This window comes from Anolis carolinensis, chromosome 4 (assembly GCF_035594765.1).
Source record: "Anolis carolinensis isolate JA03-04 chromosome 4, rAnoCar3.1.pri, whole genome shotgun sequence".
In the NCBI taxonomy this organism is placed as follows: Eukaryota; Metazoa; Chordata; class Lepidosauria; order Squamata; family Dactyloidae; genus Anolis; species Anolis carolinensis.
The window spans coordinates 224,180,930-224,204,937 of record NC_085844.1 but is presented as its reverse complement, the minus strand read 5'-3'; the positions used below and the strand labels follow the sequence as shown (position 1 = coordinate 224,204,937).

Here is a 24,008-nt window from a genome sequence, read left to right as displayed (position 1 = left end):
ACCAACAGAGTTTGGGATGGAGGTGGGACTGAGAGAAAGGCCTCTCATGAAGATCTCAGGGCCCAGGCATGTTCATACAAGGGGATGCGGTCAGCCAAATTGCCTGGACCTGAACCGTCTAGGGCTTTAAAGCTCATAACCACCACTTTGAAGTGTACACGGAAGCAGCCGGGGGGGGGGGGGTCCACTCCATGTAGCCAGCTCCAGTTAGCGACCTGGCTGAAGCTATTTTGACCATCTGAAGTTTCCAAACACTTGACAACCCCAAGTACAGCATGTTACAGTAATCCAGGCAGGATGTAACTAAGGTACGTACCACCATGGCCAGATCCGGCTTCTCAAGGAATGGGCACAGTTGTTGCACAAGTTTTAATTGTGCAAAGGCCCTTCTGGCCACCACAGATACCTGGGCCTCCAAGTTCAATATTGAATCCAGGAGGACCCTCAAACTGCTAATCTGTGTCTTCTAGAGGAGTGTAATTTCATCCAGCATAGGCTGGATTCCTATTCCCTGATCTGCCTTCCAACTGACCAAGAGCACATCTGTCTTGTCGGGATTAAGTTTCAATTTGTTTGCCCTCATCCAGTTCAATCTAGTTCAGTTTTGTTTGCCTTATGCATCTCTTTAAAAGAGATGCATAAAAGATGTCACCAAAAACCAATACAGAGAACCATAAAGGATATTAGAGATAACCCAGATGGTTCAAGAACTTGAAAAAATCTTTGCCCAATGCCATAGTTAGATCACGTTAGGTGCCAGGTAAGCTTCACCAAGAGGAGTATAGAAATAAATGTAAAAAAGGATAAATGTAAAAAGCAATTATAGAGTTGTTGATATGTTCATTCAGCAGATCACTTGACAAGATTGAATAACAACACTGCTGAAGAGTACAAATGTGAAATTCCATCCATCTTGCCTGCTTTGCAAGTCTAATGTCCATCTAATCATTACATCCATCATGAGAAGCATATTATCTTCAATATTTCTTCTGTTTAGTAAAAATTGGAGACATGTCATGTTTTGTTCTCCAGCTGTTTTTCCTGTCCTTTGAATAATTATGGGGAATTGGAATTAACTACATAAATATACATAAGAACATATGCACAGCCAGTTTCCTACCATCAGGAATACATGTGCAATCTTCTTGGGAAATTCATCAGCATGAGAAAATGAATCATGGCTTTTCCCTCACTGAATGATGTCATGAGAAGAGTACACTGCAGTTTAATATTTGTAAACATGCTATCTGGCCAGTAGCCTTGGCATTGCTAGCATTGTCCTGACAAACAGGAGGCTGCAGAAACTCACATCTATTAATCAGATAAAGATATTAAGAATAGGATCTTACATACTTCATGCCTATCACAATGTGTATGTTATATTAAAGATTTAAATGGAAATGCAGAAAAATATCACAAAGCTATAATTTGCCTTGAATCAATGTAGTGTAGTAGCTTGAGTGTTGGACCAGGATTCAAATCTTTGTTCAATCATGGAAACCCACAGGGTGAACTGGCACAAGTCATACTCTCTCAATCTCAGAGGAAAACAATGGCAAACCCCTCCGATCAAATCCTGCCATTATAGGTTTGTCGTAGGGTGGTCGTAAGTTGGAAATAACTACAACTGTTTGCCACTGAAACCCAATAGCAAGAGGAACTAAAGGCATATAGGCAATGGGAAAGTCAACATCATAGTCAATTTTGTCCACTATCAACAGTCATCCACATATTAATTCAAGTCCATTCAAATGCACTTAATGTTATATATAAACACATATTTGATATCAGTAAACAGCTTTTAATTAATTTCAGCTAGTTTTTAATTTTATTTTGCATATATTTGGCTGAAAATTGTGAACAGTCAAAAAGCGTAGTTCTTGAACACTTAGCCAACCTAAAATATAGCCACAGTTCCATGGAAATTACTCACACATTCAGCAAACAACTTTTCTTACCTCATTAACCTTCTCATATTATTCCCTAACACACAACACTATCTGTGAATGTTGGTATTTGTAATCATTTCACATATAGTGGTAGCTCAAGCTTAGGTTATGCCAACTCACTTGGAAGTAAACAATTTTCTCTTCTCATCTAAGGATCGCTCACTTTCAGGCCCCTCTTCTTCTGATGTAGAGTCTGCCGATGACTCCCTTTTCTTTGGCTTCTTCTTTCGCCATCTTTTCCTACGGAGGGCTGCATCTGAGACCAAGCCTTCAGGGTTGACATGCAAATTTGAAGATCTTGCTGTGGGATCTGAGTTTTTCTCAGACGGGATGGGAGATGTGCACAAAGAAGTGGGAATGGTCTCCTGAAATATGGGGGTGGGGAGTCGGAAAGGGGACACAAAGTGGAAAACATCTGAACCCAAGTTAGAAGGGAGGTGTGTGTGTGTGTGTGTGTGTGTGTGTGTTTTACTGACTTTAAGTTGCCAGTCAGCTTATGGAGACTTCATCAATTTCATAACATTTTCATTGGAAAAAATACCCAGAGACGGTTTACCATTGCTTTCCTCTGAAAGATAGCTGACAGTATCTGGTGAACCTTGGTGACCCCCATACAAATGCTAACCCATCCTGATCCTTCATAGCTTCCTAGATCAGCCAGGACCTGCATTCCGAGAATTTTAGCTGCAGAACAGGATTAAAACTATAAAGCAGTCAAATAAGAAACAAATTGGTAATTAAAGGAATCCATATCCTATGAATCCTTTGAAAACAGAACATCCAAGATTCCAGACCAAAATATGAGTTTCTTTTAGTGTTTGTCATCATGAAGAAAACTAAGATGTGCCATGAAGTTTCATACTCTGCTTCCAGGGAAAACTTCACAGTAAGGAAAAATTGCAAAGCAGGTGAGAAGCGTGCTCATTGTCATCTATTGTCTAATGAACTCAGGTTTCATGAAGCACATGTATTATTGGGATCTCTACTGTTTTAGATATGCTAAAATATGAATCTAAGGGCAAATTGAATAAGACTGTGTGAATTGCATTTTAGGTTCCTGCAGCTGCTATTCTTCTCCTCAACCACAACCAAAAAAAAATCTGTTTATTGTTTGAAAAATACATGGTTTCAGGACACCTGCTCAAATGATTACTTCTTGTTGAAAATATGACAATGCCTCACAAGCAGCAAAAAAAAATACCTAGAGAGAAGTCCATGCTGGATTTATGAGGTCAGGTATTCAGACTTCAGAAATCAAATGAAGCAGAAAGAAAGTGTTATTATAAGCAAATATAGGCAGGTGTTCTCAGTTGTGTAGCTCTAGAGAATTGGGGGCTTCTCTGAAAGAATTTTGTGCATATATTAAGTTCTTATTCTCAGCAAGAAAATGAAAACTGTAAGGTTGGAAGAGATCAAGCACCAAACATAAGGTATCAGCATCAGAACAAGAAGGTTAAGTGGTAAGTGAGAACACTGTGGTGATGGATCCATTCTGAATTTAATCTGAACTTTAAAAGAGTTGTCTAAAGTGCTGAACCTTGCCCAAAAATAGGTCAAACAATTTGGATAACTATTTGATTTCAGACTTAAGCTAAAACAATCAATTCATTTTCCTTACTGCCACCACCCTGATGTGGCACCAGCTATTGCTGGCTCATTCAACATCACTGAGAGTCATAGAAGGGGAAAGCAGTAAATAAGGACTCAAGTAGTAAGATGCAAAGCTGCAGAACTTTAGAAACAAGAAGAGTACAATAGGTTTCATCTGTCCTAATAGCTTCAGTCTGCTTTATTTGTGTATGTGTCTGAAAAAACAGCCAGCACACTATTTGCACTAAGCAATTATAGCATTTGGTATCATTGTACGAGCCATGTTTCTATTCTATTGAATCCTGGGATTTCTAGTTTCATGAGGCATTTAGAATTCTCCTAATGCATAGCTCTGAATTACTTTGATAACATTGTTTGCTAGTGAATACTAAGTATCTAAGGAACTACAAATCCCAAGATTCCATAGGTGAAGCCTTGGGAGTTAAAGTGGTATCAAAGTTATATAATCGTGTAATGTAGATACATGATCAGTTAGCTGTTGTTGTTTTTTGTTATTTATATTCCACTCACCTTTTGTTCCTCTGATTTTTCAACAAAAAAGGCTTCCCCATTGTCACCCAGCTTCATATGCAGATTGACTGGCTCCCCATTGATTTCTATGTCAACCTAAAAAGGAGATGGGAGGAAAAAGTACACATTTTCTAAAACTGAAGAAGCCCAAAAGAAATCATGGTAAAGTTAACAGTGAGAACATTCTAAATACTTTTTATTATTGGAGCAAGGGATTGCTTAAGGAATATAATCTTTGTAAATGCTGATAAACAACAAATGTGAGGCCCTTTCACATTACACAATTACATCACTATGATTCCACTTTAACTGCCATAGTACCATCCTCTGGTATTTAGAGTTTTAGGATTTGTAGTTTAGGGAGAAGTATTCAGAATTCTCAATCACAGATTGTTAAGGTAGAATCATAGTACTATGATTATGTAGTATAAAGGGTTCCATTTGTGCACTTTACTGAATAACGTGAAGATAGGAATTTAGCAATACAGCAAGTGCCATGAGGTTTGTTGTTATTTTTGGTACTGGTGTTTAGTGGTGGGCCAAATAAATAAATAGCAGAGCTATATATGGCCCATAAGACATGCACTGTTCTAATACAACACTCAATTCAGATAAAAATAATAAAGCTAAGTTTTAGGTTTAAATCCAGTTGCTAGCTCCAATTAGAGCAATCCCACTGAACAGTATATGAAGGCCATTTATTTTACGACACTAGAGAATACACCAAGAAGCATGTAATCTAATATGCATTCTAAAAAAATTAAAAAAAAAACATTTTGTGAATTTCTTCAAAATATAAATGGAAGATTAATTAAAAAAAACTAGATATAATTTTTAAGTAAACCCATATGAAAATACAATCTTTACTGTAACTTATTCATTCATTCAATATCTACCCTGCTTTCCCCCCAAAAAAGGCACTCAAAGCTGCTAACAAACATTTAAAACCAAGTCCAGCTATAATCTTATTTGCAAAAGTTAGAAAACAACAAATGGCTTGCTGTTGTTCTTGTCTGCCCTCTATTCATTTCTGACATAGTGACCCTAAGGTGAACCTATCACGGGGTTTTCTAAGCAAGACTTGCCTCCTGTCACCCATTGGGTTTCCATGCTAAACAGTGATTTGAACTCCCATCTCCAGAGTTGTCATCCAACACTCAAACCACTATACCATGCTAGCTCTCCCCAAAATGGTTTCATAAATTACTTTCACAGTTCTCTGCTCTCAAGTTTGCTGCCTAATTAAGATGTGCTTTGACACAAAAAGAAAAAGTGGTGGCAGTAGGAGAAGGAAAAAGTTCAACAGATGCTACCTGTTCTTCTTTCCCTCCAAGGGCAAATTATGGCAGTGACAACAGGGATGGAGGGAGGACCATTCATCAGCCTGGTGGATCTTAGGCCATAGGAGCCATAGGAGAGATCACATCCTCAGATCACAATTCCTAACATAAATATTAGCCCTCTATAAAGCTCATTCTTCATTAGTGAGATTAAATGTCAAGAATAATGTGAGATGAGATGGCCCAATAAACAAACACATATCCACATAGAACAGTTACCCCTTTGTGCAATGTAGCTCACTTGGCTGAGCTGTGCAGTACTGTATGTTCAAACTTTAAAAATGGAACTTGGCAGTATGCAAATTGCACAGGATACTTGTATGATGACGTGTCAACATTACGAAATCCCTATCTAGAGATGAGTGAGGATCTTAGTTCAGTCATAAGAATTTAACAGAGCACACATATTTCATCACATTCAAAATGGGTCCCCTTGGGGGAGAAGAGCGGTATATAAATTAATTAAATAAATAAAAAAGATTTGAAATTTAAACATTTAGATCTAGAAGAAAGGAAAACAAAGTCATTCTTTCATCCATGGCCAGGGCTTTCTGGATTTAGCTCTTAGAATCATAGAAGAGACACAAGGGCCATCTTTTAAGCGGCCGCATCACACTGTTAACTCATGTTCAGCTTGTGATTTACTAAGACTCCTAAATCCCTTTCATATTAACTGTTTTCAAGCTGGGTGTCGCCCATTCTATATCTGTACATTTCATTTTTTTTTCTGCCTGCTGAAATTCATTTTGTAAGTTTTCACCCAGTTTTCTAATCCGTTAAGATCATTTTGGATTCTGATCCTACCTTTTGCGGTATTACCTATCTCTCCTAATTTGGTGTCATCTGCAAATCTGACAAGCATGCCTGCTATTCTGTCATTGGCCTAGGACAGAATCCTGTGGCACCCCACAGGTCACTTCTCTCCTAGATGAGGAACAACCACATTGGTAAGCACTTTTGGCTTCAGCCAGTTAACAAATTCCCGATCTGCCTAACAGTTGCATTGACTAGCCCACCTTTTACCAGCTTCGTTGTGAGAATATCAGGAGAGGCCTTGTCAAGGTATGCTATAGCCCTCCCCTCCTTCAGATACTTGGATTTGAATCCCTGAATATTTAAACATGTTTGTGGCACAACTTTTAGGGATGATGTGTCTTTTTTTTTCCTTCAGGCTCCAAACCTCTACCACCTAATTATCTGGAAGGTATAACAACATTGTACTTTTGGTGCTAGGAATAGCTGTAATAAAATGTGTCCAATGCAAGTGTTGAGGGCTATTTCAATAATGAAGAATTGAACCAAAATTTTGCAAAAATCCTCATACCAACATTAAAAGAAAAGGTTTAAACGTGATACAAAATGAAACAAGCAGACTTTCCCATCCTATTGCCACACATCTGGAATCACTTACCACTTTCTCACTGGAATGCAGAACACGTAGCTTCCCAAAGCGCACATGGAAAGGAGAACAGTTGAAGGAACCATCTGGCTGCCTCACCACAATGACATCAATGCAACCCGTCAGAGTAGCTGGGTTCAAGCCTCTGTACAGTTCCTTCACAGTGCCGAACACTGTTCCAGCAATCTGGCCCACATAGTTCATGGTCTGAGACTGCAAGTACAAAAAACAAGGAGAAAGATCCAGATTGAATAAACTGAAAAATCCCAGTGTGCAAATGATCATGCATATGCATCAAGAGACACTGAGAAAGTTGCTTGGATATCGGAAAATGCACTCTGCCCTGTAAGTAGGAAGCCTGATTTACCTCTCCTTTATTGATCTCATGGCTGGACACCTTGTTCTGAGCTGGCAACTTCCCTAGAAGGGTTCTGCCAAGAAGCTGTTTGATCAGTAAGGCGGCATCAGCACTTATGATCAGCCTTTCTTTCTTCTTAATTTTGGATTGGAAAGCAGAAGAGCAAGGTCCCTGACTCTTCCTTTCTGCTCAGGTCCTCTCAGGATTGACAGATCTTTGTATTACAAATCCTGTTGATTCTCTCCTCCAAATGCCCTAAGTTTTTCCACTCTCCTTCCATTTTCTAATACGTATAAAATCCATTTGCAGCAGTACTTATAAGAGAGGCTATGCAGACTGACAGAAACGTTTAGCAACCTCTCCTCTTCAACACTCCCATGCAACCACCTCTTTCCATCCTTAATTCTGCAACAGTGCCATGAGAGAAACCTAGAGTTTGTGCATCTCCACTTATCTTGCAAACTTCTGTTCTACTTTGTGTGCTGAATCAGTAAATTAGTTAGAGATAGTTACTCCTGTGTAATACAGACTGAAAACAGTGTCATAGGAAAGAAAAATTGGACTTGTGTGCCTTATTTTTCATTATTATATAAATATTATCTACAGGAAATGTCTGGTTCATGACACAATCTATGTTGGTTCCTGGGGTACCTGAAAAATGTGCACATTGACATTGCACATTTGCACTTTCCAGGGGTTACAGTTCAAAAACATACCATAACTTTTAAAACCTCTCTCTCTCTCACACACACACACGTCGCCTGAAAAAACCCATTCACCACTAAAAGAAAAAATTAATTTACCTAACACATATTTGTAATGTCTAAAAAAAGAATCATATGCATTATTTTAAAAGGGGAAGATAAAACACCAAGAACGGCGAGAGAAGTGTTTACCAGTACGTAAAAAATTGGCATATGCCAATTTATATGCAAAGTGATACATTTAGAAACAATTGTCCTCATTTAAATATGAAAAATGTACATTTCATGTGGTTGTGTTAGACAGCTAACTTTCAGGCTGCTATTGGTGTGTTTCTTACTTTTACAATTGGCCCTCCATATCCATAATTCTGTATCTACAAATCCGGCTGTCAATGGCATCAAAATCTATTTTTAAAATCCCTTGATTTTGACATTTTATATAAGTAATGTTATTTTGCTACACAATTATATATAATAAGACTTGAGCATCCACAGATTTTGGTATCCATGAGGTCATAGAACAAAGGGGCCTATTAAATTTAAAAAAAACAGAGTTGGAAATTCCAGATGCAGTGGCATTGCAACTCACAGCATTCTTCACCACTGGTTATGCAGCTATGGTTAATGGAAGTTGCAGTATAGCAACATTTAGATGGCTGCATGATTCTTACCCACTGAACCTCTCTTCAGCCAGAAGTAGGACATGTGGCTTTCCAAAAGCTATAGTAAAGCATATTACATATTTCTTGCAATCAGATGTAATCTCCTTGCTCTATGCTTTATGCTTGGCAAGGGTCTCACAGAAATTGATGGTTCCTGAGTGAAATGCAAATTTTTAAAAATCACAATGGATTTAGCCAGTGAATAAGTTTGTGTTCCAGGGAAGAAAATAATAGTTCTGAAGAAGCATATTTTAAAATCTGGATTACATATGCATGGGTTGTAACAGACCTTTTAGAAGGCACACGAAAATTAGAATATCTCTTGTGGTGGTGCATATTACACGCAGTCTTTTGAGGATAAAAAAGAACATTTTGCTTCCAAATCCATCAGGCACACATTTTCAGTTAAAAGAGTTTACATTTTGATTTAGCCAACAAATTCAAACCAATTTAGTTTTGCATCAGCTGAGTTTATATATTAAACACTTATGAGTGGGCTTTCTTAGCATCACCCTACGAGAGTATAGCAGAGTGAGATTGGAATAGCTGTAAAATAAAAGTTCTTTAATTTCCTAAATGTTCTATTCCCAACATGAAAATTTTCCCCTGGTTTCAAATCTTGTATAGGTGGTATTCTCAACTTGCACTTTTGTATTCTGATGCTGTTTCAATTTGTTTTAGCTGCATTTCATAATTATTATGAAACACCGGGATAGTTTTTAAACTCCAAACAATGCAAATCAGGAGTGTAAAAGATAGGAACAAATTGTACCTTTGACACAACAATCATTTTTTCCAAGTGACTAATGTTATAGCCATGCAGAGAGATTAAGTGTTATTGAATGTAAAGAAATGTGAATCATGCAAGCTTGCCCTTACATTGGCAATAAAAGAGGCTTTGAGCCTTATTAAGTCACCCAATACTTCCATAAACATTCAGTATTTTCTCTGTAAAACTGCACTAATGTCCCTTGGCTGCCTGTATTCTATATGTATCTTTGCAAATTGATAATGAAGAATGCTGCTAATATGGCATGAATAGTAAACATATTTTACACAGAAGATAAAATATACCGTAACAACAGAAGTGTAGCCAGCTATGTAACACCAAGAAAGATGGATTTGGATATCTTTAATTTTTTATAGATGGGGCAGTCAACATGCAGTAGGTTGCATGCAGCCCATCTTTGTTGCCACTGAAGAAAAGCAACTATGATACTGAAGGAAATAAAATACAGTAGAGTCTCACTTATCCAACATTCGCTTATCCAACGTTCTGGATTATCCAACACATTTTTGTAGTCAATGTTTTCAATATATCATGATATTTTGGTGCTAAATTCATAAATACAGTAATTACTACATAGCATTACTGCGTATTGAACTACTTTTTCTGCCAAATTTGTTGTCTAACGTGATGTTTTGGTGCTTCATTTGTAAAATCATAACCTAATTTGATGTTTAATAGGCTTTTCCTTAATGCCTCCTTATTATCCAACATATTCGCTTATCCAACATTCTGTCGGCCTGTTTATGTTGGATAAGTGAGACTCTACTGTACCCAGGCTCCTTCTCTTGCTTTCCAGAAAAGAGTATACACTGCTTATCAACTGGTAAAGCTCGATGGTGCAGGAGGCACACTGACATCAGGAAAATCAATCAGTAGCTGCTGCCAAGTTCTAATGGTTGCAGTGTAGGCCTCCACAGGTTTTGAGTGATTTCAATATGGCTCACCAACTCCACAGTTGCCTATCCTTGCTGTAGATAATGCACTTAGGAAGATTAATATAATTTATATAGATCCCAAGGTTCTGAAGGACCTGTGCCGAGTTACCTGTGTGACTGCTCAGATGACTAACCAGGTAATATCTGTTGATGGGTAACTTCAAGAATGCTATCTTTCCTTTGTGTTTACATTGGATATTGTTGTTGTGTGCCTTCAGGTTGTCTCTAAAGTATGGTGACTCAAAGGTTTGGTTCAGATTGGGGTTGGTTTTGCCTTCTTCTGAGGCTGAGAGAATAGGGCTTGCCCCAAGATCACCCAGTCGATTTTGTTGCCTGAACAGGGATTTCAACCATGTTCTCCAGAGTCATCATCCAATATTTAAACCATGCCGACTCTCTCAAGTTTACACTGAGCAGCCCTTCAAACACAAAACCACCTTCTTTATTATATTATTATATTACTATCTGAGTATAACTGTCTAAGAAAACACTGACATTCATGGTGTCTCCATATATCGACAGGCATCTTGAAGGCGTGCACATACACAACAGCTAGACAGGACTGATGAGAATCTGTGGCTTCCAGAACTCCACTTTCCATCTATACCAACCAACTAGGTTGGTAGTAAAGGATAAAAGGAGTAGTAGTTCAACAGTGTTTGAAGGGCCACTTGAGATTGGAAAAAGGAAAATTTGTATGAGAATTCTTTCGCATGCAATGATGTAGTAAACGAGTGATTTCAACCATTCATGATTAAGAAGTAATAGGTAACCACCACTCCCACTTAATAAAGAATATAATATACAGTTTAAAAAGCCACACCACATTGAAATAGGACATCATATAGAAATAAAGAGCAGTTGCCAAAATGATTAATAGACTAGTGTCTAACCACATTTTATAAACATCAGTTATTCCACAATACATGGAAATATATTTATCCTATTCTGTATTATTTCTTTTGTATAGTCCAGTGGCATGAGTATGTCACAGGAAGTGACAAGAGTCAAATTAAGGGTGGTGCTATCTATAGCATAACAGAACACTCCTAGTCATTCAAATCTTTCCATCTCAGTCTCCCAATTAAACACACACACACACACACACACAAGGATTTGCCTACCAACGAGATACATGCCATAGGAAAGCTGCCCTCCTAGTTAAATATGAAATAATATAAAAAGGTTACAAATATTTGCCAGATTATCAACAGTGTCAAAGAAAAAAAGACTTTCTCATCAATCACTAAAGAATATCAAGAACATACTGCTTCCATATGTCATTAAAACAAATCAATTTCAACAAAATTGTATATGTCATATGGCTCTCCTATAATCATTGACAACCAACCAAGAGGGCATGAGTGCTGAAGCAACTTCACAAATAAATTTGAATGGGAAACAATGTTGTTTGACACTAAACAGTTACTCTCCTAACCACCAATATTTTGTAAAAGCACACATTCTGCCATACAATGATTGAGAAGCAAAGATATATTACTCTCCAAAAGTTGGCATCAGAGTGTGGTCAAGGTGACAAAACGTATTGAGGAAGAACATGCAAACTAAGAAAGACTGCAGCAATTTGCTTTTGCCTGAACATATTTGGAAGAGCTGAGTTGAGAGCAAACTGCTTGAACTTAGTTTACACTGACTGAAGAAAGCCAAGGACAGTTGGGGAAAGGCAAGAAAGCTTGTGATATTTTAAAAGAATCTGAAAAACTGTTCCTGTATGACAAAAGGTTGGACTGGATGGCACTTGTGGTCTCTTCAGACTCCATGAAAGAGACATGACAGTGGATTATTCCTGCTGTCAGGGACATTGGAATGCATGCAAAGAAGTTATTTATTCCTTTTGATTAAAGATACTTGAAGACCTTTCAGTACACTACATAAAGCCTTATAAGATGTTCCCAAAATGTATAAAACGTATCTGTATGCTGATCTTACCCATGAATTCCCAAAATTCACCAGGGAGCATGGCCAGTAACCATGCTAGCTGGGAGATTCTGGACTTATCATTCAAAGAAGTAACTTTGTGAAATTCTGGCCCTGACCTTCATGTACTGATTGTAACTTCTGCATAGAAGGCTAGACATATACATCAACACAAATGCAGGTTTTGAACACATGTCCTGTAACATTAAAAAACAAAACAAAAAGTGAAACTCCACATCCTTCCATTGGCATAATGAATTATATTTTGGCAAGACACCAAATATACAACTTGCTTCCAATGCAATGAGACTTACTTGAAAATAAGGACACATAAAACTGTAGCCATAATTTTAAGATATTCCAAGGAAAAAATTGTAACGTGATCTGGTAGCTGAACAATTTACAAAATCTCTTAACCCTTCAAAAAAAGGAAAAAGAGAAATAAAAATAAAGCAATATTTTGGCAGGGCAATTGCCAGAAAAAATTACGCCAGGCCCTATCATTGGGAATGACTGCCTCTAGTAGAAGGTTATGAGGTGGTAAAGACCAGATCTGTGTATGTCATGACATCACCAGCACTGAAATAAGGGCCAGTTTCCAGTGAAGGTGGCTCTTCTACCTCAAAAGGAGACCATCATGAATTAGCAAGTCAACAGCATTCCATTCAGTACCAAAACTTGAAACGGGAGGATGAGTCCTTGGGATGCCATGGGGAAAGGAGGCAAGAAGGATGTGGATATGTTTTCAAGGCATACATGGAAATGGTATGAGGAGAATCTGAGTAAAACATGGTTAAGGTGGGACTAAACTTGTCCGAAAGTATCAAGATCTTCCTATTGTTTTTGTTTTGTTCGTGCTTGTTTATTGACAAGTTGCATGCAGTCTCTTTCTTGAAATATGCTGGATTTCCTTCCCTTCCCCACTTTCCCCCACTGATCACATCATATCCAGTCTGGTTTGCATCTAATTCCATAGTATCCAGCTACCTTCCCCCAGTCCTGTCTTGTCACTACAGGCAACAGATGGAGATGGGCATCTAAATTTTAAAGTTATGTTAAAGAAATGTTCTCCTCTTCCAGCATCTCTTGCCCTGAGATTGGTCTGCCTGGCTGAAGCCAGTATAGTGTAGTGGTTGAACTACAGCTCTGGAGATCAGGATTTAATTCTGTACTTGACCATGAAAACCCATGAGGTCATCTTAAGCAAGTCACACATTCTCAACCCCAAAAACCCCATGATAGAGTCTCCAGAAGTCAGAAATGACTTGAAGGCATACAACAACAACAATTAGAGACCTATAGAAACATAGCAATTGTGAAAAACTTTGGTCACTGCCCTGAGACCTATCAACCCTAACCATTAACCCAAAATCAAATTCCAATAAGTTAATAGGCCCACCCACCTTAGCAGATTTTAATTAAAAAGTCAAAGCAATTAATTAGTCAACTTGGCCTTCATTCAGAAAGAATGTGCCATGTGCCAAAATTCTTCCAACCTGAATGAATACCAGTATTGCGTAGCACTGGCTGAAATTTGATACTTGTGTAAAAAAAAAAAAGGTTCTGCCATACTGAAAAGTTATTTACCAGTAATCTTTTGAAGAAAGTGAGACCTCTTTGTCACCTTCTCTAATGAAACATGACACTTGTACAAGCATAGTACTCAACTGCTCCAAAAGATGGTGGTCATACTGCCTGAAAGAATTAGTAAGGAGACAAAATACAGTAGAGTCTCACTTATCCAACATTCTGGATTATCCAACGCATTTTTGTAGTCAATTTTTTCAATGCATTGTGATATTTTGGTGCTAAATTCGCAAATACAGCAATTACTACATAGCATTAATGTGTAATGAATTACTTTTTCTGTCAAATTTATTGTATAACATGATGTTTTGGTGCTTAATTTGTAAAATCATAACCTATTTTGATGTTTAATAGGCTTTTTCTTAAGCTCTCCTTATTATCCAACATATTCGCTTATCCAACGTTCTGCCAGCCTGTTTATGTTGGATAAGTGAGACTCTACTGTACAGCTATTTTGCCACAAAACTGCCACCATTGTACAATGTCAGTAACTTTTTATCCCATAGTGGTTATGTTACTTTGTAGTCCCAAAAAGTAACATTTTGAAGCTCAGCATCTATGCTCACTGAACACAAAGATATTTGAATGCCCCATAAAAGCAAGAGTTAGACCTCTGTTATATGTAAATGCACAGATAACTCAAATCTAGAATGTCATACACATACATACACACAGAGACACACCAGAGAAAGCTGCTTCTTACCCAGCAAGAGCAAGGCAATTTGAGCTTGCCTCCTTCCCTAGAAAGAAACCCACTTCTACTGCGTAGTTTGAAAGAGCTGGCTTTGCTCCCCAGCATCTCACAATTTCCTTTGCATTCTACAAGGAACCAAACCAGCTCAGGAGGGATATGGTTCCCTTTTCTAAGCAGAGAGGAGAGCTCCATACATTTGGATTTTCTATCCTACAAGTGACAACGCAGTTTCTAGAGGGGCGAAGGGAGGCCCTTGCTGGCGCCAGAAGCTTCATTGGCCCTGTCAGCTCGGTGCTCTGTGTTGCTGAGAGGAGGTCATGAGACTGTCCTCTTGCCGCAGTAACCTGCTGAGCTGAGCATTCTTCAGTGCTCTTTTATTTGCAGTTCGGGTGGCAGGTTCACAACCCACAATCATTTTAGATTAGAGCTCTCGTCTCTATTCTCCATTTTTGTATTTAGTGAAGAGGTTTAGGTAATAATCTAAAAATATTGTTCTTAGGTATGTTAATGCATGCAAATATTGCTACATTGTTGTGGATAGATGTTATGGGATGTAAGCATAGCAACTGGAAGATAGCCAAAAGTCAACAGGGCAAAGCTTTTTTATGAAGCTGATAGCTGAACAAACTATATGCCCATAGGGTGGAAATGGCAAGTGTAATAATGGCAAATACAGTCCTCTCTAACAAAGATATTTTAGGTCAGGGAGGAGGAATCTCTGAAGTTAGGTCATATACACTACACAAGTAGCTCTCCACCCAACCAGCAAGCATCTTTTGTAGTGACCAGAGGAGGAAAAACCACTATTTAATATGGCAAGAAGGAGTGATGCAAACGTGTTTGGGAAGCCTAGACAATTGCCAAGGAGATGGGGAAAGAAAGGTCAGATACTTTTGCCTTTTTACCCAAATCTTTTTTGTGTCTGAGATTTTGCCCAAATAATGCTACAAGGGTCACTCAAGATGTTCCGTAGATTCTTGGAATAATCACGGGTGCCCAATTCCCAGCATACACAGTCATGTAGTAAAATCATGTCCCTTATATAAAATGGCAAAATCAAGACTAGGGCTGGTAAGAGCTGCAGTCCAGTTTCCTTTGGAAGTTATATGATTCCCTACCTCTAACTATAGGATCTAACTAACACCATAAGCTTACAGTACAATAGTTAAACACCATCCAAATAGATGCATAAGGATGGTAACACCATAAAACAGACCTGTGTCCATATCCCCACCATGGAAACCCACTGAGTAGCCTTCAGCAAGTCATATTCTCGCAGCCCTAAATGACGGGTAAAGGGGCTCTCTCCGAATAAATGTTGCCAAGAGAACCCTGTAAGAGGATCACCTTAGGGCTACTATTAGTTGAAAAAACTTGAAGATACACAACAACGTCAAAGACAACACCACCACCCTAAATTATGGTGCTGGTCTGTATGAGGAGGAAGATATAAGGAAAGGAACCAACTTTGCCTTTTGTTGTTCCAAAACAGGAGGAAGTAGGAGGCAAAATAGCAGGTATCTACACTAACTATCTGTTGAGAAAGCCATCTCAACCTACTTTATATGTAAACAGCTGGTGATAAATAAACAGCTGGTGATGTTATAATGATCTCATTAGTGACTAAAGTTTCCTATCAAGCTATAGATCAAAAAGGAAGTGAAGAAACACTTCTGGTGAGTTAGAGTTGTGAGGTAACTGTGTCCCATTAATACATTACCAATTTCAGAATCACAAAGCATTGTGGAACTAAGGACTTTAGAATCTCTCTTACACTTCAGCATTTTACTGTATACAAACCAATCTCTTAACTGCTAGGAAAGTCAGATGACATACCCATTTGAAAGAGGTTTGCTTGAAAAAAATATTTTCCAAAGGAATATTTACATTAACCTGTTTTGGCAAAATAAATGAAATGCCGACGACACAAACACGAACACACACAAATGTGGACTCTTGATAGCTTAAAGGCTGACAAACAACACAAGCAAAACATGGATGGCTCAGTTCGTATTCAGTTGAGCATTCAGCTTTTGGAACTAACTCTCTGATCTTGGCACCAACAAAATGCCTGCCATAGAAGAGGCCACTGATCTAATTTTGTGAAGGGTGTTGAAAACAGCTCCAGACCAACAAGAAATTATCCATTGCTTTTCTACCAGGGCTACATGACAAAAATGAAACAGGTAACCCTCTGTCTTTATACTATTGCTTTTCAAGTTTCGGGGGGGGGGGGGGCGGAGTCAGTTTCTGCATAGCTAACTGTATGCCCTGCCAAAAAATAAAGCAGGAGCTCAAATCATTTTGTTCTCAGGCTCTTTTCACTTTTGGCCAGAAAGAGACAGTTCACTTTTCTTCTAACTGGAGAATGACGTATCTTGTAGAGAAATTCCCACATCAAGCCAAGGGTGGAAACCTTATTTAATAAGTTGAAGTGATTTGAGTGTTGGATTAAGATGCTACAAGACCAGTTTCTGAATCCCTGTTTGGTGGTGGAAACTCAGCATGGTGACCTTGGGTGAGACACTCTCTCAGCCTCAGTGGAAGGCAAGATTTCCACTTTTGCTTGGCATCTTAATTCACTAAAATTTCTCACAGATCATTTCTGGTAACTTTCTATATGACCTAATATGAACATAGATAAATGCCAGCAAAGTGGGAAGTAGAGGAGTGCCTAGTACCAACAATTACCACGTGAAAAGCGCATTTAAGGGGGCCTTTGTAACTCTTGATCTATTAAGCTGCAATCCATGGAAAAAAGGTTAATAGACTTCCTGATTTACTGTTTGCCCAGAGCTGGAGAAAAAGTAACTATTAGGTAGTTGGAAGGTCCATTTTGTTTATAGGCTGTTATCCAGAGCCTTGAAAGGTTACTTTTTGAGTTAGGTTCCCAGAATCCCCGATGGCCATGGTTGTATAGTATTCTGGGAGCTGGAGTCTCAACAGGTAATTTGTATACCCTCCAGCTGTCCTGATTTTTTCAGCTGTTTTAAAAGTGTCCCAGTCTGTCTTTCTTCCGTCAATTTTTCTCTTATGTTCTCTGCTTCCTTCAATTGCTAGAAAATGAGTTCAAAATAAAAAGTAATATGAGCTCTATTAACTCAACAGAGTGAGAGAAGGACAAAAACTTTCCTTTCCCAGTAGGCTCAGAAAAACCAAATTGCTACAATTTCTTTTAGAAAGTGTTTTCTTCCTTAGTAATATTTGCCACCTTGACCACACACTGACCTTGCTTGGTAACATGTTTCCAAATTTTCATCTGTGAAATGTTGGAGGACATTAATTTTTCCAACCACTCCCTATATCAATTTAGTCAGATTGCAATTTATAGTTTGTAAGAACAGTGAAAGGTATGCCTCAATACAGTAGCATTATCTGAAAACCGTTTGTAAAGTTGGGTGGGCCTCTGTTATAGGAGAAGCATTTTTTTTCAAGCTGTTTTTGAAGGGAGGCAATCTGTCTGCATAGCTGAAGCTGGCATTAATATTGCACAGGGGGAACATAAGAAGATGCAGTGAGACAAGACAGAAAGCCTGAACCTTTTTCTGGTACACACTCAAGCCTAACTCAACAGGCTTTAAACATCACAAAGAAATCCCCACAAACTTGAGCAGCAGAGAAAGAGAACAACTAAAAGAAAAAGTCTAGATACAGTAGAAAGGTCAAAATCAGGCAGAAAACCCAGAAGTTGTAAGAAAATCAAGATTATGTGAAGGATATGTATATTATGGGACAGCTAGGCATCTTGATCTCCCCCAGAGATTGATCACAATAACTCCTATCAACCCTAGACAGTATGATCAATTGTCAGGAACAAAAGGAACTTCATTCCATAACAATTGAATGGTGGCGTATAAGTTAAATACTACCAAAGAGTATTGGATTTATACTCCTCCATTATTCAAGGAGCTCACGAGTATCATATAAAGTCCATCCACCACCTGCCAGTCACTTAATCCCACACAGCCGAAGGTTAGGCTTTGAGGCAAATGATGGAAATATTTTTACTATAATTCCCAGAATCCCCACTAATATGAACATTGGGGACAGGTGGGAGTTGCAGTCCAAAAAACAACACTTCCAAGCTCTGCTTTGAAACCCCATAGTATGGTAATTGAACAGTCACTTTTGCTCAGTTTAACTTACCTTTTAGAGCACTTGTGTAACAATAAAAGCAAGGTAGGATATGTATGACACTGAGATTTTTGTAATACATATACATAAATCGGCTGTAGCAGAGTCATAATAAGTGTTCCCATTTGACTATGATTACTAAACAATCATATAACTTTCTACCATTCATAATAAAAGTAGATTATATAACACTTTAATCTTAACTGATATTAAGACCATCCCTAATAAAGCAGAGTTTAAAGTCCAATGGGGTAGTCATATTATACATAGGAGAAGGATGCTCCAAACTATTTCCTTTCAACAGGATAACACGGTGACATTTTTTTTAACACACACAAATCTGGTTTCTCAGTGTGCACATTGTGCTAAGGAATTTCCAAGTAGTTCACTAAAACAGATCACATTCAATGTCACTAACAATCCCTAATGGCCATGTAAGAAATACAGAAAACACTCCCCCCAAAATACTGCTTTTCCTGCTACTTGCCCTTTAGCTGAAATTACCTGGAATGCTTTCAGTCTCACTTTAGCAGTTCCTGAACTTTGAAGCCGATACTGTGTTCAGCTCCAACAAGCTACTACCGACAGATACATCTTTCCTTTGCTCCACCCACTTACCTGATGTTTCCTGTTTTCCTCATACCTGAGCAAAAGGGAGGAGTCTGTACAAGAAGCATCACATGGTTGCTGCAATGTGAACCTATGGCAACATCAGGAATCTAAACTTCCTTTCATTAAACAATTGGTAGCCAACTGCATGCCAAAAAGACAGCTTTAGGATACTTCAGCTAAACCTGCGTACCTAAACGCATACACATCAGAGCGAACACATTCCACTATTTTCTAAGCCAGAGGCAGTCTGCTATTTTTATCATCATTTTTAGGTAACAGCTTTTAATGCAGCTTTAAGTAATAATTTTTTGAAAGAAATAAAAATAATTGCTTCAGATTTTGTGGGGTGACACATACTGTATTGTCTGTTGTATGCCTTCAAATTATTTCAGGCTTATGGTGAGCTTTAAAGCAAACCTATCATGAGGTGGCTGTGGCAAGATTTTTTCAAAGGAGGTTTCTCTTACCTTCTTCTGAGGCTGAGAGTGTGTGACTTGCCACTCAATGGGTTTATGAACAGGGATTTGAATCCTGGTCTCCAGAGTTGTAGTCCAATGCTCAAACTACTGCATCATGTTGTCTCTGTGTCTCCTTGTATTGGATCACCAAGAATGTTTCTTGTTATAAACCCATTGGTGGGCGATTAATTTATATGAACCATGCAGTTCTATGCTTGTCTATTCAAAAGTAGATGCCACAGGGTTTGGGGATAATTTAAATCACTACAAAGGCAAGAATAATACATCCGTCCATTTATTGCTGGACTGCAAATTCCAGCAGCCCGAGCTAATATAACTATGTGAGGAATACTAAAGCACGTAACTTAATGTTATCTGGAGGAACATGTGATTTCTGCCTCTGAGTTATAAAATTGCAGCTTTGTGTTGCAAGTAGGACTTAAATCCCTTGGTATCATATTCCATTAGGGTACAAGGGGTTTCTTGTTCAATTTCATGTAAAACATAAGGACCAGCATACTAACAAAACAAATGCTGGATATTGTGGGTTGCAATTGCTACCTCTTTAATTTTCTCAACATAGTAACCCATTGAAATATGGTGTCTGAAGATTGCTCATTCATTAAACACCAGAGAAAGGATCCACCTGTTTAATTTTTGCAGGACAAGCAGCCTTTAAAGGCACATTCACAACAGTGTTTATTTTTTTTAAAGATACTAACATTATAGATACTTCCTCTGCTTTGCTATTGCTGTAGTTCATCTTCATAGAATCATAGAATCATAGAGTTGGAAGAGATCACATGGGCCATCTAATTCAATCTCCTGCCATGCAGGAGAAGTTCCAGCCTCTGTTTAAAAGTTTCCAAGGAAGGAACTTCCACCACACTCCGAGGCAGAGAGTTTCTTATCCTTTTGTTCAGTCTATTATTGATTCTTCCTATCTAGGTTGACCAAGAGCAGAATAAAAATTAAGCTCATTCTGTTCTGTCTCTAATCTTCTCTCCTGTATTAATGTTACATTGCACATTACATCCATAAGCTATATATTGTAGACTCTCAGCTATATGGAATTCAAGCAGCCAGCAAAAATATAAGAAATAAAAATTAAAATAAAATATTTTACAATACCGTAAAACCAGTTTTATAATACAGTAAAACTGTGTTACATTAAATTACGTTTGTATGTATTAGCTTTTAATTACTGTATTTCAATACGAATATCAAGTTAATGATATAGTATGGGCTACAGTATTAGTTAGGCCTATTTTTAATAATTGCTCTGAAACCACCAGAAACTACACTTATCTGGCATCTACCAATCCCATGGGTGCCAATTAACTGAGAGTGTACTGCAATGGTTCTCAACCTGTGGGTCCTCAGGTGTTTTGGCCTACAACTCCCAGAAATCCCAGCCAATTTACCTGCTGTTGAGGATTTCTGGGATTAGAAGGCCAAAACATCTGAGGATTGACAGGTTGAGAACCACTGGTTTGCTGCATTTATAAATCACTCAGAAGCTCTGTCCAACCATATGTGACTGAAGCCCTGCAAAAAGAAGGCATGTCCAGCCCACAAACCCATTTTCTGTGCATGGATCCTTCGGTTCTGTAAGTGGATCCTCAAGTTTATTCCTTTGTGTGCACCATCTGCACACAAAAAGGGAAACCTCAGTGTGCCAGAGAAATCCCAAGGATAATAGAAATAATTTTTTGAAAGAACAAAAACTAAACGGATAGACTGTCCAACTGGCTCAATTCTAAGCAATGATACTGGTGGTAGGGAACTGGGGGAAGAACAAAGTGGAGGATTCTGGAAATGACAAGAAAGGCTGTCTGAGATCCTGAGAAGTGGTGTTTGCAGGCAGCAGTTCCTAAGACCATCATTGCTCTTCTAATGTAAGCTAAAAGTGGAATTCCTATGGCAGGGGATTTGGTAATTTTGTTTGTTTGTGTATCAATTTTATTTTGTCCAGCTCCACACACATCACACACCCAATTCCAAACTACCTAGGAAGCTGGTTTATGGTATCTGCCTGACTGTCATTTTTTTTCTTTATCCAGTTGCAATCTTGACCCCTAGTTGTTCTGGTCAGTTTTGTAACCAGGCTACAAAACTGAAAAATGTTCTTAACACGTTGAATCACGTAGTAACCTAACAAGAATTGCAAGACCCAACTGGGGAGGCTTGAAGCCAGCTCACTGAATTAAAACTTAGTCTAGGTTTCACTTTATTATGAATACAGAGTGTTGACTTTGAGTGCTACTAAATCTGAATCCAACTCATTGCTTTCAACACTGCCTCCACAAAGGGTGAGGAAGGAAAGGAAGCCATTGAAAATGATAACAGGTGGACCATTGTCACTCCTTGCTTAACTGTGTGTCTACTTTCCCTCCAGTACAGTAAAAGAGGCAGCTCTCAAAGGTTTAGATTGCTTCTGTTCTCATATCACAAACACTGGATGCTACTAAGACGCATGCAGCCTGGCAGCCAGTTTGAAACACTTACTCAGAAGTAAGCAAGATCTTTGAAGAATTTCTTTTTGAAAGGGGAGTGTTTTGTGTGCAGTCCATGAAATGGATCTGCACCTAGAAATTGTGGAAAAGATATAGGTGAATCCCTAGCAAGTTGACTACTATTTGTGTATTTATGTTCATTTCTTTTGTTTTCTCCCACTTTTCTCCCACTATAGGGGGACAAGACTGCTAACAATGATCCCAGGAATTCCCAGAAATAAGACATTCCAGTCCTGCCTGATTTGTGCTTTTTCTAACTTATCTGTTGCTCCTTATTAAAAATTTGAGGAAGGTGGTTAGAAGAACATAATGAACAGATCATGGCATCTTCTGGGGCCTCTGTAAACATTAGTAGTGTCTTGTACAGACAGAACATAAACGCCATAAACGCCTCCTTGGATGTATCTCATCCTCACATTGGAATATTTGCCTCTTGTTGTGGGCCTTCAAGTTATTTCTAATTTATGATGATCCTAAAGTGATGCTGTCACAGGTTTTTCTTGGTACAGTTTTTTAATAAAGGGTTTGTCTTTCTGCCTCTGACAAGAATTTTTTTTTTAATAGATGGGGAACATTTTAATTTTACCACAAGATGGCGATCTATTTCTACATACAGTAGAGTCTCACTTATCCAACATAAACGGGTCGGCAGAATGTTGGATAAGTGAATATGTTGGATAATAAGGAGGCATTAAGGAAAAGCCTATTAAATATCAAATTAGGTTATGATTTTACAAATTAAGCACCAAAACATCATGTTATACAACAAATTTAACAGAAAAAGTAGTTCAATACACAGTAATGCTGTGTAGTAATTTTGTATTTACGAATTTAGCACCAAAATATCATGATGTATTGAAAACATTGACTACAAAAATGTGTTGGATAATCCAGAATGTTGGATAAGCGAGTGTTGGATAAGTGAGACTCTACTGTACATTCTTTGTTTAATTACTTTGTGAGTTTTTAAACAAAGAATAATATGAGGATGTGTAGCCACAAAAAAGTATCCTTTTTCAATACACTGCATGTAGGAAAATAGATACAAATATTAGGCTTGAGCAAATTTTTCGTTATTTCGTTAAATTCGTTAAAAATTCGTTTCGTAAGCACTTTTGAATTGATATTGAACCATCTGCTCACTGCCCTTACAAATATTACGAATTTGAATAATAAAAGTACCTTTTTTCGTTTGTTTCTGATGTCTTCGGATGCAGCTGTAGCCCCTCTGAGAGGAGAAGCCATGTTGGCATGCCTCTCAGCCAATCAGAGCGGAAGAGGGAGGGAGGGAGAGGCATGGCCATCGATCTGCTAGCATTTTTAAAAAAATGTTGCTTCAAAAATCCCCAAAAATCAGTGGATGGGTCAAACATTATGAAACTTGATAGGCAAAGAGTACTTAATTTTTGCTTCCATTCTGGCAAATTTCATCATAATAGCTTTCATAATGCAGGAGAACGAAGCCTCTGAATATTGACCATTAATGAAGCAATTCGCCATAACGAGAGAAAAAACTCCATTTCCCAGAAGCCTTAGCAAGCCAATCAAAGTGGAAGGAAGAAGGACAGGGAGGCGTGGCCATCGATCTGCTAACATTTTAAAAAAATGTTTTTTAAATCAGAAATCCCCAAAAATCAGTGGATGGGTCAAACATTATGAAACTTGATAGGCTAAGAGTACTTAATTTTTGCTTCCATTCTGGCAAATTTCATCATAATAGCTTTCAAAATGCAGGAGAAGGAAGCCTCTGAATTTTGACCATTTATAAAAGCATTGGGCTGAAGCAAACGTTTCTCCAATAGCACTATGCC

At 38.2% G+C, this 24,008-nt stretch overlaps 1 protein-coding gene and 1 long non-coding RNA gene across 4 annotated transcripts in view; one reads left to right on the top strand and one right to left on the bottom strand.

The window, feature by feature from the left end:
- lpin3 (lipin 3) overlaps positions 1-19,250 on the bottom strand; it is a 42,479-nt gene extending 23,229 nt beyond the window's left edge. For 2 of the 3 annotated variants that reach the window (XM_008117594.3, XM_062978864.1), the window contains exons 1-4: positions 19,116-19,216; positions 6,822-7,022; positions 4,071-4,166; positions 2,070-2,314 (exon numbers count right to left, since the gene is read on the bottom strand). In XM_008117594.3, coding sequence (XP_008115801.2) covers positions 2,070-2,314; positions 4,071-4,166; positions 6,822-7,013 — 533 coding nt within the window. In that variant the 5' untranslated portion in view covers positions 7,014-7,022; positions 19,116-19,216. The other variant, XM_062978863.1, reaches the window with a different exon arrangement.
- Positions 14,610-22,735, top strand: LOC134298477 (uncharacterized). Its single transcript, XR_010005578.1, has 2 exons — positions 14,610-16,663; positions 22,374-22,735. It is a non-coding gene; the product is annotated as an uncharacterized LOC134298477 (long non-coding RNA).
- Positions 22,736-24,008: the final 1,273 nt, after the last annotated feature.